This window comes from Penicillium concentricum (genome assembly GCF_028827145.1).
Source record: "Penicillium concentricum strain IBT 3081 chromosome Unknown utg000002l_segment0_segment0, whole genome shotgun sequence".
NCBI classification, from domain to species: Eukaryota; Fungi; Ascomycota; class Eurotiomycetes; order Eurotiales; family Aspergillaceae; genus Penicillium; species Penicillium concentricum.
In genome coordinates, this window is record NW_026622755.1 from 1005073 (window position 1) to 1017374 (window position 12302).

The window sequence follows — 12302 nt, forward strand, 5'->3', positions numbered from 1 at the left end:
AAGTGAATTTGATTACTGTCGAGAAGGAATTTGTTTCTGCTATTTCTAATGTTCTAGATGGCCTTTGAGATGTCGCATGACTTTCCTATCGGATGGAGAATACGATATATTGGGATCGACAACGCTTCGGATGCAACATTCCGACTACGCTTCCCCGCAAAAATCGTGCATATCCTAGCTCGCTTAAGTTTTTTAGCCTCATTGCAATATGCGGGGATATCACTAGCATAGAAACAATCATTGTTTCGTCTAGACACCGGCTTAAAAGCCCCGAAAATGCCGTCTTTACCGGAAACCTTTCAGCGTTATGACCATGAACTCGAAGGAGATCTATTATCACTTGCGATACCATGCCGTGATACCCGGGATGTGTTGACTACAATCTTTGATCGTAAATTAACTGTTCCCATAAGTAGATATCGGTCGGAGTATCTCTGAAAGAAATCAATCTGCCAAAATTATCAAGTCACTTTCATACCACAAACATTGCCATGGGGTCTACAGCTCCTTCAAGTCAATATGTCGTCGCTGACAGATACATCGGCGAAGCCAAACCAATCAAGATCATCGTCATCGGTGCGGGCATCTCTGGTATCGCATTCGCATACAAGATCAAAGCTCTGGAAAACGTCGACTTCGTGATCTATGAGAAGAACTCTGATGTCGGTGGTACTTGGTTGGAATCACGGTATCCAGGCTGTTCATGTGATATTCCGGCGCATTCATATAGCTATCCCTGGGTGAACAATCCGAACTGGTCGCAAGTGTAAGTTCTGCCACGTTGCTTGGTGATTGGATCGTGAGGTCTTTCTTGCTGACTGTGTCAAATAGGTATGCTGGAGCCGAGGAGATCTGGGATTTCTATCGTGGACAGGCGAAGGAATACGGCGTGTATGAGAAGGCGAAGTTCGAGCACCAGGTTGTTGGAGCAGAGTGGAGGGACGATGATGGAAAATGGAGGGTGGAGGTGAAGAATCTCAAGACGGGTGAGGTTGTTGTTGACTCTGCAGAGGTGCTGATTAACTGCGGTGGAGCGTTGAAGTATGATTGAGTCCGTGCGTTCCCCCTGGATATCTCTTCTAACACACAAACAGCAACTGGAAATGGCCTGATATTCCAGGCCTCCACTCTTTCGGGGGAAAGCTCGTTCACACAGCTCGCTGGCCTCAGGACTTGGATGTGACCGGAAAGCGCGTGGCAGTCATCGGTGCTGGCTCTTCAGCAATCCAGGTTATTCCTGCTATTCAACCGCGTAAGTTAAATTCAGCTGGCGTGCAAGAATGTGCTGACATTGGGATGCTTAGTTGTGAAATCACTCACTTCGTTTATTCGTTCGCCCACATGGATCGCGCCGCAATTCTTAGGACAGCTTGCGAAGGATGGACGAGGAACAAGATACACGAAAGAACAACAGGAAGAATTCCGGCAAAATCCAGATAAACTACTACAGTACCGTCGAGAGATTGATCATGCCCTAAACTCGCGGTTCCCAAACTTCTACAAAGACTCCGATGAGCAGAAGATGGCGAGGAAACTTGTTGAGAGTGGCATGAGGGAGAAACTGGCTGCTATGGACCCCAAGCTTCGAGAATCACTCATTCCGGACTTTGACATTGGATGTCGACGGTGAGTCCTGTCATGGTATGCTGGAGGTTAGCTTTTGCTAATGCTTTCATACTTAGTGTCACACCTGGTGAAGGATATCTTGAAGCCCTCCAAGCAGACAACGTACAAGTTGTGAGGAGTCCCATCCAATCAATCAACAAAGACGGCTTCATCACAGCCGATGGAACCACGCATACTGTCGACATTATCGTTGCAGCGACAGGATACGACACGACATATGTTCCACCATTCCCTCTCATTGGTCGCAACGGGGTCAATCTACAGGAGAAATGGGCGAAGACCGGCGCAGATGCATACTTCACATGCGCCGTCCCCGATATGCCAAATTATTTCAGCAAGTCCCATTCAATCCTACCTGAGATGCAAATCTAATAATGATTGTAGTGGTTGTCGGCCCGAACTCACCAATCTCGAATGGATCGCTGATGCCCGCAATCGAAACACAACTCGATTTCGCACTAAGCTTCGCAAAGAAAATCCAGTGCCAGGGTATCAAGTCTGCGGTAGTGAGCGCAAAAGCGACGGCCGATTTTATTCAGCACAAAGACGCAGTTATGCAGAACCTGACTTTCTCTGGATCTTGCAACAGCTGGTATGACACTGTTCAGTATGTCTTATTATCGTCAAAGTTGCTGATCTCGTCGCAGGTACAAGGGCGGTACTTCTGATGGAAAGATCATTGGTGTCTGGCCGGGATCACTTAACCATTTTATGGAGTGTCTTAAGGAACCGCGCCTGCAAGACTTTGAGTTCACTTACAACACTCCGAATAGATTTGCGTTTGTCGGAAAGGGACTTTCCCTTCTTGAGAAGAAGAATGGTCAGCTGGGGTGGTATATCAGAGCCAAACTAGCCTGATCGCAGGGTTTTGTATCTCGCATTTCACTTGTTGGTCTATAGTTGCGTTGTGATTAATATTAAGTTGTTTTGCCTAAATCCCACTAGAACAAAATGCACCATTCTTGCCGCAATTTATTTTACTTTGCGAGGTATACATCTCATGAATATCCCTTTTGCCCTAACCTCGCTTATTTAGCCTGTAGTAACTTGAAGTGCCGTGCCACTAGGGGTATTAGGTCAAAACGCGCAGCCACTGTGGGGTAGGTCGAGAAGGATGATAAACCCGATGGACGCCACTGCAATTCGTGGGACGAGGGCATGAAATACCCATGTCTGGGGAATATCTGAGGCTGAGGAGCTATGACTTTGATGCAGTTTCTATAGACTTGTTCTCATCACGTTAATTGCCTAGATATGGAACGCATTCCATTGTTGTATACTATAAAAAGATACGACCCGTGAAGGAATTTCAAGTGCGAGCAGTTATCTCGATATGCTCAATCTGTCCTTCCTTCGCTTCTTCGTGGTTCAAGTCTTTAGCCGCCTCCCTGTTCGCCCGTTCTACACTCTCACAGATATAGCTCTGGAACTTCCGGGCTGGAACATTCTTATCAAACATCTCCTCGATCTCTTCAAGACTCCTACCCCGGACTTCAGGGACGAAGAAATAAATGAAAACAAGTGCCATCACACTCGAGGAGAACCAGACAAATCCTTTGAATGGTGTTAGCTTTTGCCTTTCGCACGGGGAAGCTATATGTAACTAAAAACTTACCGTAATTGCCACCCCAGTTGAGCTCAGCGGGATTGATGAAGTACGGGGCCGTAAATGCAGTCAACCACGCAAATACAAAGCCAATTCCAGTAGACATGCCAGTTGTACATGCCCGCAGGTTCTGCGCGGGAATTTCACCCGATACCATGTAGACCAGACTGACGACGCCGAAGTTGAAACCGAAGTGGTAGAATGTGTTGAAGAAAATCACACCACCGGCGCGAGCAGACTGGCTCGCGGGAACTTGGAATAGGATGCCGAGAATCAACAAAGACACACAGCAGATACCGACTCCAAGGAGAAGCATGGTTCTTCTTCCAAGCATCGCGATGAATGGGTATGAGATGACTTGTCCGAAGTATCCAACCCACTGGCCTACAACGCTCCACATAAAGGGGTCCTTAACACCAACCTGGGTAGTTATAATTTAGTCAGCGAGAACATAATCGTGGTGTTAAGTCAAGAAATTACCGTTTGCATGAAATAGGTTCCGAATGCCACCACAAACATTCCACCGACTGCTGGATTCATGAAACCAATACAGATACTGATCATGGTACGGCGACGATGGCGCTTGCTGAACTGTTGGAAAAAGGCTGCCCTCGAATCACTGCTCAATTCATGCTCAATGTTGATCCTCATTTCCTCAAATTCCTTGAGCACCTCGAACCGATCGCAGGCGTCTGCACGAATCCAAGTGAGAGATTTTAGTGCATCGTCGGTTTTTCCGTGCAGTAGGAGCCAGCGCTGGTTACACCTCTCGTTAGTTTATCTGATAGTTCCGTGTAGGGGATCATGAACTCACAGGTGATTCCGGAAGGAAGAATAGGCCCACGAGCATGACTGCAGGCAGGAAATAGAGAGTATACAGCGGAATCTGATAAGAGAGACGGCTCATTATTGTGGATGTCTTATTGATAATGACCTAGATAGCAATTTCGCAATCAGCATCGACTCGTGAGGGGATCAATCTTTGGAGAGGTTATACTCACGGCTCCGATACCGCTGCCCAACGTCACCCACCCAGACACTAGAGCATAGGCAACGCCTCGCAAGTGTGCAGGGGACATTTCCGCAACGTACAAGAATGTAAAATTCATGATCAGTCCGTTGGCGAGACCAGTCACCAACCTGCCAAAGTAAAGGAGGCCCAAGGTGGTTGTCACAATCTGTATTGTAACTCCTACAACCAAGACAACCATCCCGAGCATCACGCAGTGACGGCGTCCGAGATAGCGGCTGAATACACCGGACAGTAAGGATGAAATGAAGGAGCCGAGAAGCAAGAATGACGAGATAATTTGTTGGGGACCAGCCTATTTTATCTCATTAGTCCTATTAGAATAATGGATACGAGCAAGAACATACCGCGATGTTCCAACCACTGTGCACAGAGGGATCTTTGTAGCCAAATACTTGTAGAAAGCCGGTCATAGCCTGGAAGCCGTTTATTTCACCATTGTCGAAGCCATACTGGAAAGTTGTCAATATTTCATTCCCAAGACACATCAGGAGTACTTTTTGTGTGGTCTCACCTCGAGCATAGAAAATCCGACAAATACGGAGACCCATAAGAACCTCTTATGAGCTAGTAGGGGGAATTTGTTGTTCTCATCTCTCTGTGGACGATCGTCTGGGGATGGCGACCGCTCCATGATAGAATTAAATAAAGAGAAAATGTGTATTTTTTCCACAGAATCAGGGCAGTTATCACTATTAGCTCGTCTCCGGCGATCTCGGGGTGAGTTATATAGTGATATATTTGTTTCGCACAGCCAATCGTGATTAGGTTCCACCTTGGAGCTTTGAGCACAGATCAATTTCCCCAGGTTTGGTGTTATTACCCCAGGTTCAACTCCACAGTAGGGCCTCGGAGTTGTAAAAGCGAAGATCCCCGCTAGTGCCAAGGACTAGCGAGTAATGTGGCTTGAGGCCGGCAACAGCACTCCGATGATGAGAGAACTTCCGTTAGTGGCTATTTGCGGAGAAGTCGGCTCCATGAGCTATCACCTTGACAACTAACAAATGCGAGTGGTTAGATTGTAGATCTGAGGCGATCCAGACCAAAAAAGTAAAATAGCTAAGGTAGACATCGGCAGTTCATCGGGATTAGAGAGCCGTCGATGCGGGGAGATGGGAAGCTCCAAATAAATAGATAAAGCTGGCACTTGTAGTTATTTCCAGTTTGTATCTTCAAATCGCAAACAATGGCTCCATATACCTTCAAACCCGTTACTGTTAGCCATAATCCTGGCGAGAATGATATCGCCACAGTGATCCTGAAGCGCTGGTACGACAAGGCCGAACTTGCGCAAGCAATTGAGTATCTACCGCCCGGCCTGACAATTCACTCCTGGGCGATTGTTCTCAACAAGCTCAAGGATGCCTTGGGTACGGAGAAGGTAGTCGTTGGCAAAGAATTACATATCGAATACATGGATCCGTTTTCGATGAATGCCGACGAGAGGGAAAAGCGCGGCAGTGCCTGCGCCGTGCGACCTACAACTGTTGAAGAAATTCAGAAAATTGTGGCGATCGCAAATGAATACAAGATCCCTCTGTGGACGGTTTCCCGTGGCAAGAATCTTGGTTATGGTGGCCCTCAAGCACGCGTCAAGGTGAGTTTGGGTTCCTCCACTGTTCTCTCTGTCCAATTGACTGACCATTCGTTTTGGCTATAGGGCTCGATTATCGTGGATCTCCAGAACATGAACAAGATCCTTGAAGTCAACGAGAAGTTTTCATACTATACTGTGGAGCCGGGTGTGAACTTTTTCCAGCTTTTCCAGGAGATCCAGGCACAAAAGAAGCATATCTGGTGTTCGGCTCCCGCTTTGGGCTGGGGAAGCGTGGTTGGAAATGCGCTCGATCGGGTAAGTCTTGAAATTGCACCAAAAGAAAACAATATCTGACATTCGACAGGGCTGGGGATACACTACCCACGGCGATCACTCCAACCAAATTTGCGGCATTGAGGTAGTTCTCCCTGACGGCACATTGGTTCGAACGGGCATGGGCGCTCTGGATAACTCCGTCTGCGGGCCACTGTTCCGTGGTGGCTATGGTCCGACCTACGATTCGATGTTCAGTCAGTCCAACTTTGGCATTGTCACCAAAATGTCAATCTGGGCATGCCCTGCCCCCGAGGGATTCACGCGAGTCGTCCTCTCGGTCCCCGAGGAGCGTGATCTGGCACCCATGGTGGATGCTCTCCGCGAGTTGCTCCTGCGGGACAAGATTCAAAACCACCCGGTTATCGGTAACGTGCTTCGCGAGATCAATAAACGCGGTCTGCGCAAAAACTTCTGGGACAAGGATTCTTCGATTCCATACCACCGAATCAAGGAAATCCAAAAGGAGCTCGGATTGGGATTCTGGGACGCCACCTTTGCTCTATACGGGCCTAAGGAGGTGATGGATTATAATCTCAAGCAGATCCGAGAAGCATTTAAGCCAATCAATGGCCATGTGTTGACAGCAACTGCTCACTACCCCAAGCCCGGTCAAAAATATCTCAACGCCCTCGACGTCCCTTACGATCTGCAAACTGGAAATCCAGGTCTGCGCCCTATCAAGTCAATTGAATACCGTGGACTTGACGGGTAAGAATGACCCCAACATTGACTCCAATGCACAGAGACAAATGAATCTAACAATACAACTTACAGTGGACACATTTCCTTCTCCCCTGTCCTACCCTCAGACGGAAAGGCAGCTCTCGACTTCTACTACACAGCACAGAAGATATGCCAAAAGCACGGTTATGATTTCGTCGCCGGTTTGCACATGCACTTGCGACACATGACACACATCAACATGATTCACTTCGACCGCAACTCCCAAAAGGACAAGGACACCGCCAGCACCTTATTCGTTGATTTGGTTCATGCTGCACGACAAGCCGGCTATGGCGAGTATCGCGCACACATTGAACATATGGATCTAGTTGCCGAGCAGTACGATTATGGCGGTGGTGCGTTGATGCGCTTGAATGAGCGAATTAAGGATATGCTGGATCCCAATGGTATTCTGAGCCCAGGAAAACAGGGTATATGGCCCAAGCATTACCGAAATAAGGGGAAGTCGCAACTGTAAATGTTTTGTATTACCTCTAGTTGCTATCGGTGTCTGCGCCATTTTCAAGTACCTGTGTTCTCCAGTGTTTATATTTTGTTCCCTGTCTACTTGTTACTTGTCTCTATAGTGAATATTAGAATTCAACTCACAGACTTCTTTTTATCTATCTCCATTCGTATGATCTAAATAATGTAAGTTGACAATGAGATTGGGTGAATTTGGTTTCCCATTGAGGAATTATAGGTTTGATCTTGCAGCACTAACGGCTATGGTAATTGCTACATAGACCTAGATATATAGCGTGTCATTCACGCGTTGATGTACGTTATCACTACGGAATTTGTCAGTAAACCCTCGAGAAGGGCTACTTTGAGGCATTAGATTCATTAGAGGCTTTCTACAGCTAGAAAACCCGAGACTGGCTAAAATAAGGAGATTCCAATAGAATGCACAAAGGTATCATATATAGTTCTTAAAGCGTGTGTTTGCCCCTGTGCATTATTAATATGGCTGTCACTAGCTATATGAGCTACTTCGCTGATAAAGTCGTTATTCTCTCTCCCATGCCTTAGCCTAAGTTGCTCAGGTCAAGGATAGTCAAATGGGATCGGATTCCAAGAGATTTAGTAACAAGAGTTGGTGGCATTAGTTCTCTTTGCCGAAGCTGATATCTACACCCTCCTAGAATGACCACCGTACCCCCACCTTGCCAGCAGTTTCAGCTATCTCCACCTGCTAGCGGACTTCTGATCTCGTATACGTACAATTTGGTCATTTCCAGGGCCCTAGAACCTGAACTCCCCGCTGATGGGCCCTTTCCCCCGCAATTCGGGACTTGATGTTCCGCCATCGGAAGATTGGAGCCGATGCTCCATCATAACCTTTGCGGGGAAATGGTTGTTAGTAGAGCCTGACTAGTAACTCTGTGTTGTTACCGAAGGATCTCAACGCTTAGAGAACCGGAGCCATGCTGCTGGTATGGATACATGCTCTTCATTCTATGACTATTATATCAATGGGACACCTACAATTTCGGAGATGAAAATAACACCCACAATTGCCAGGAAGATCCTACAATGCAGAGTACGCATTTGAGCGACACAGCTGGGTTCTTTGGGTATCTGGTCATTCCAGTTTTGCCCACTAAGCTGGCGTATTTGGATTCCAATACAAATCTCTTCCGGATTGCCCTCATTGCCGGTATCACATCACATATTGGGTATTTCCTTCATGGGGAGCATCACAGAGGCTCCTATCAAATTGTCAAGACATACATTGCTCTTGAAGTCATCATCGCCGGGCTTCTTATCCGGAATAATGATCATGATCTCAAAATGTCCGCCCTCCAGGCCGCTATTGTGACCACCGCATACTTGCTAGGCCTTTTTGGTTCTATGGGTCTCTATCGAGGATTCTTCCATCCCCTTCGTCGGATTCCAGGGGCTTTTTTGGCTCGATTTTCCAATTTGTATCACTCCTCTTTGCTAGGGAACTCGGATAACTATCGCGTTCTCTACAATCTGCACAAAGAACATGGTCCGATTGTACGAACTGGTAAGTTCACATTTCAAGTTCCTAGTTATTTAAAGAGAGTATTCTACTGATATTCCTCGTTCAGGTCCTTCCAATTTGAGCCTGAACTCCCCAGAGGCAGTCCAGTTACTATACGGACCAGACTCGCAGTGCGGCAAGACTGCATGGTATGAAGTTTCACGACCATTACAGAACCTGCACACTGTCCGTGACAAAAAGGTGCACGAGACCCGTCGGAAGGTCTGGGCTCGTGCATTCTCACCCAAGTCATTGACCGAATATGACGGACGCATCGCCGAGTACTCGGATTTACTATGTCGCCAAGTTGCGAAGCTAAATGGGAAACCGTTCGACGCAACGCGCTGGTTCAAGTATTATGCCTGGGATGTGATGGGCGAGCTCGGCTTTGGCAAGGGATTCGAGATGCTGGAAAACGAAAAGAACCGCCACGTACCAGAGCTACTCGAGGAGGGGATGGCCCACATCGCACAGCTACAGGTCGTTCCCTGGCTAATTATTTTACTGCACAAACTCCCATTTGCCGCTAAAGGTCCTAAACAATTTGCAACCTTCTTCACAGAGCAGGCTATGCGTCGTGTCAAGGAGCCTCCTACTAAGCCCGATGTGCTCAGATACCTGGTTGACCACTATAACAACAGCCCGAAGGCGGATTCTGACTTCCAGTGGCTCCGCGGTGATACCAGACTATTTGTCGTGGGCGGGAGTGACACCACTGCATCAACCTTGACGCACATCATGTACTACCTTGCTAGCCATCCGGAGCAACTCGCAAAACTCCGCGCCGAGGTCGAGCCACTCCTCGTAGGCCGAACTACTCTGGATCCAAAGGACGTCGGCGAGGCCAAGCATCTGAATGGTATCATTCACGAAGTCCTTCGGTTGCACCCTCCCATCCCGTCTGGCTTCCCGCGACTCACGCCGAAGGAGGGTATCGTGGTTGATGGGACCTATATCCCCGGAGGAACGACTGTGACGGTACCCCTTTGGGTGATGGGACGTTGTAAGTGGTATTCTGACTTTACTTTGAGGGCTGAGTAACTAACTGATATCTATTCTGTTTGTAGCTGAGGAAGTCTACGAGTCCCCGCTCGAGTTTATCCCCGAACGCTGGTATTCTCGGCCAGAAATGATTAAACATAAGAATACGTTTGCTGCCTTTGGTCTCGGTATGCTTCCATACACCCATTTCCCAACAAACTCTACCCGACAAGTCTAACCCTTTTTGTTCGACAGGTCCTTACGGATGCATTGGTCGAGCATTGGCGCTTATGGAAATGCGGAACGTAATTTGCCATATTCTTTCTCGTTTCGAGAGTATCGAAATGGCTCCGGGTGAGGATGGTTCCTCACTGATGAACATGACCAAGGATCACTTCACGTCGGGTATTCAAGAATTCCAAATGGTTTTCAAGGCCAAATAGTCAGATTTTGTTCTCCTTGTCTTCTCTATGTGGTATTTGAAAATGGACTTTGGCTTGAGTGGAGATATATGGGGGTTGCGTAGGGAAACTTGAAATCAACGGGGATGCTGAAAAGATCAATCAAATGAGGGGTTTGACAAGGTTTTATGACCATGACGTTAAGTTTACGATGTCTTCCAAGGCTGATATACAATGAATGTCCAAGGCTCCCACGGAGTCGGGAGTTTCTCGAAGGGAGGTAACCCCCCAAGAAGATATTTAACAAGGTACACTCGGAGTTGAAAAAAGGCTTCAAAATGAGTGGACCTTGAAGCCTATTCTTTCGCTATCTCTTCTTAATCCGACTTTGAAGACACCAAGTGCTTTGCGTATGAATAAATAAACAACACTGATAATGTCACTGATATCGCCCCGCGCAAGGATCGGCTTTATGATAGACTTCTTCGTGAGAGTAGACAGTAAAGTATGATTTCATGTTCGATCTCAGCCAGAGGTAAATACCTCTATTGCTCGAATTTTCTATATTCTAGGGCTAATCGTTCAAGCAATGGCACTAATGCAGGGAAGAAATATCTATAAAAAAGAGTATACCCGAGGAAATATTGGAGAGGACTGCTGAAAGGACCACAGAAAGACCGCTAAAAGGTCTACCAAAAGGATAAGCGGTCGGCAATTCTTATTATCCCTTATAATAAAAATCTAAAACGAGACGCCAGGGTGACCTTTGCAAGACCTCTTTAAATTATGCTCTGATCAACGGTAGATGGGTAGATGGTCTACAATAGGCTGATTCGTTGGACCGCCAGATTATTGCGCCCTTCTTCGCCATCATCAATAGCGAGTTGAAGCGTGACAAACAATGCAGCTATTCACTTTGTCTCAACACTGCAGTGTAGCTAGGCGTAAACCCGAAGGCCTTCTCACGTGTGAATCCACATAATGCCGCACGCGCGATGCGCTCCTATGGTTCTTTCTAGATATTATTTCGGCAAGCATATTTTCCAGGATAAAAATAGTAGGAGAGTAAAAGAAAACCCTGGAATTTGTGCTTGTATCTTTAGCCTGGCAATGGGCCAATAATGACATTCCTTAGACTTCTCGCCCAAACCCCACTCACGGAAGAGTCGCTGCTTGGATGTCGAGGGCGCATTGAAATGCTAGATAGGGGATAGACAAAAAAATAAAAAACATACAACAGTGAGGATTCGCTGGTGGTCACCCACCCAACTACTAACTCACCGGCGTGTGGCTTAAGTACGGCTGAGCGGACGGGAAGCCCTGTTTTCCACACCCTATGGTCGTATGTACAAGATATAATATTGGAGATAATTATACAGTTTGAATTGCCAGGAGTAGTAAATATTAGGGCAAATCGACGTACAAAGGTGAGCAGCGTCGTGGTGATTGGAGGCTCTAGCCCAGTACTTTGCAATCGGTGTAGCCCGGCATACCTACCTAATTATAAATTATCACCTATAGATACGTATATCAATCTACATGCTCTGCCTAGGCGGGGCTATGCACCTTCTTATGATCCTCGGGTTGGACTTATTAAATATGCCTCCGAGCGTAGCACACGACTAGCGGAAGAAGCTCGACTCTATACTCTAGTTACTAGCTGTAGTGAGTTTCTACGCTTTGAACATATATATATGGGAAACGGCGCCGCAATTTTGCAGCCATCCCTAGTGCAATAAGGATACGGTGTATATGGTATTTGGCATAGGCTTTAAATCGACTTCTCCTAGAATCCGACACGTTGTCGTGATGTCAGGTTGCTATACGGCTGTGTCTACCTTTTTTCTCATATGTGCGTTGCTTTCTATGTGTCGGTGCGTGGCGTCTCTAAGGGAGCCTATTCACTAGGATTTTCATAACCCACCTAAGCGGCTACATGGCTAGACGCTACTCAACTTTACGCTATACAATATCACTTATCTTTCGATCTGCATATACTTGATTGTTTCGCTGGAACAGACTATCAATCGCAATAACCTCGACCCCGAAGA

The 12302-nt window shown here is 47.0% G+C and overlaps 4 protein-coding genes across 4 annotated transcripts; 3 read left to right on the forward strand and 1 right to left on the reverse strand.

Moving 5' to 3' along the window:
* Positions 1-491: 491 nt before the first annotated feature.
* Positions 492-2484, forward strand: N7517_003963 (flavin-containing monooxygenase; the record flags this gene model as incomplete). Its single annotated transcript, XM_056721693.1, has 7 exons — positions 492-766; positions 832-1041; positions 1095-1252; positions 1305-1626; positions 1683-1960; positions 2011-2218; positions 2274-2484. The coding sequence occupies 7 exons, from the start codon at positions 492-494 to the stop codon at positions 2482-2484; spliced, it is 1662 nt and encodes a 553-aa protein (XP_056577943.1).
* A 451-nt stretch (positions 2485-2935) lies between these two features.
* Positions 2936-4896, reverse strand: N7517_003964 (uncharacterized protein; the record flags this gene model as incomplete). Its single annotated transcript, XM_056721694.1, has 7 exons — positions 2936-3180; positions 3242-3653; positions 3713-3988; positions 4047-4166; positions 4234-4557; positions 4610-4714; positions 4777-4896. 7 exons carry the CDS (start codon positions 4894-4896, stop codon positions 2936-2938), a joined length of 1602 nt encoding a protein of 533 aa, XP_056577944.1.
* A 552-nt stretch (positions 4897-5448) lies between these two features.
* Positions 5449-7336, forward strand: N7517_003965 (FAD-binding oxidoreductase; the record flags this gene model as incomplete). The annotated part of the gene is made up of 4 exons (XM_056721695.1): positions 5449-5859; positions 5923-6114; positions 6164-6843; positions 6910-7336. 4 exons carry the CDS (start codon positions 5449-5451, stop codon positions 7334-7336), a joined length of 1710 nt encoding a protein of 569 aa, XP_056577945.1.
* A 1058-nt stretch (positions 7337-8394) lies between these two features.
* On the forward strand, positions 8395-10293 carry N7517_003966 (cytochrome P450; the record flags this gene model as incomplete). The annotated part of the gene is made up of 4 exons (XM_056721696.1): positions 8395-8872; positions 8937-9872; positions 9937-10038; positions 10106-10293. The coding sequence occupies 4 exons, from the start codon at positions 8395-8397 to the stop codon at positions 10291-10293; spliced, it is 1704 nt and encodes a 567-aa protein (XP_056577946.1).
* Between the last annotated feature and the right edge of the window lie 2009 nt (positions 10294-12302).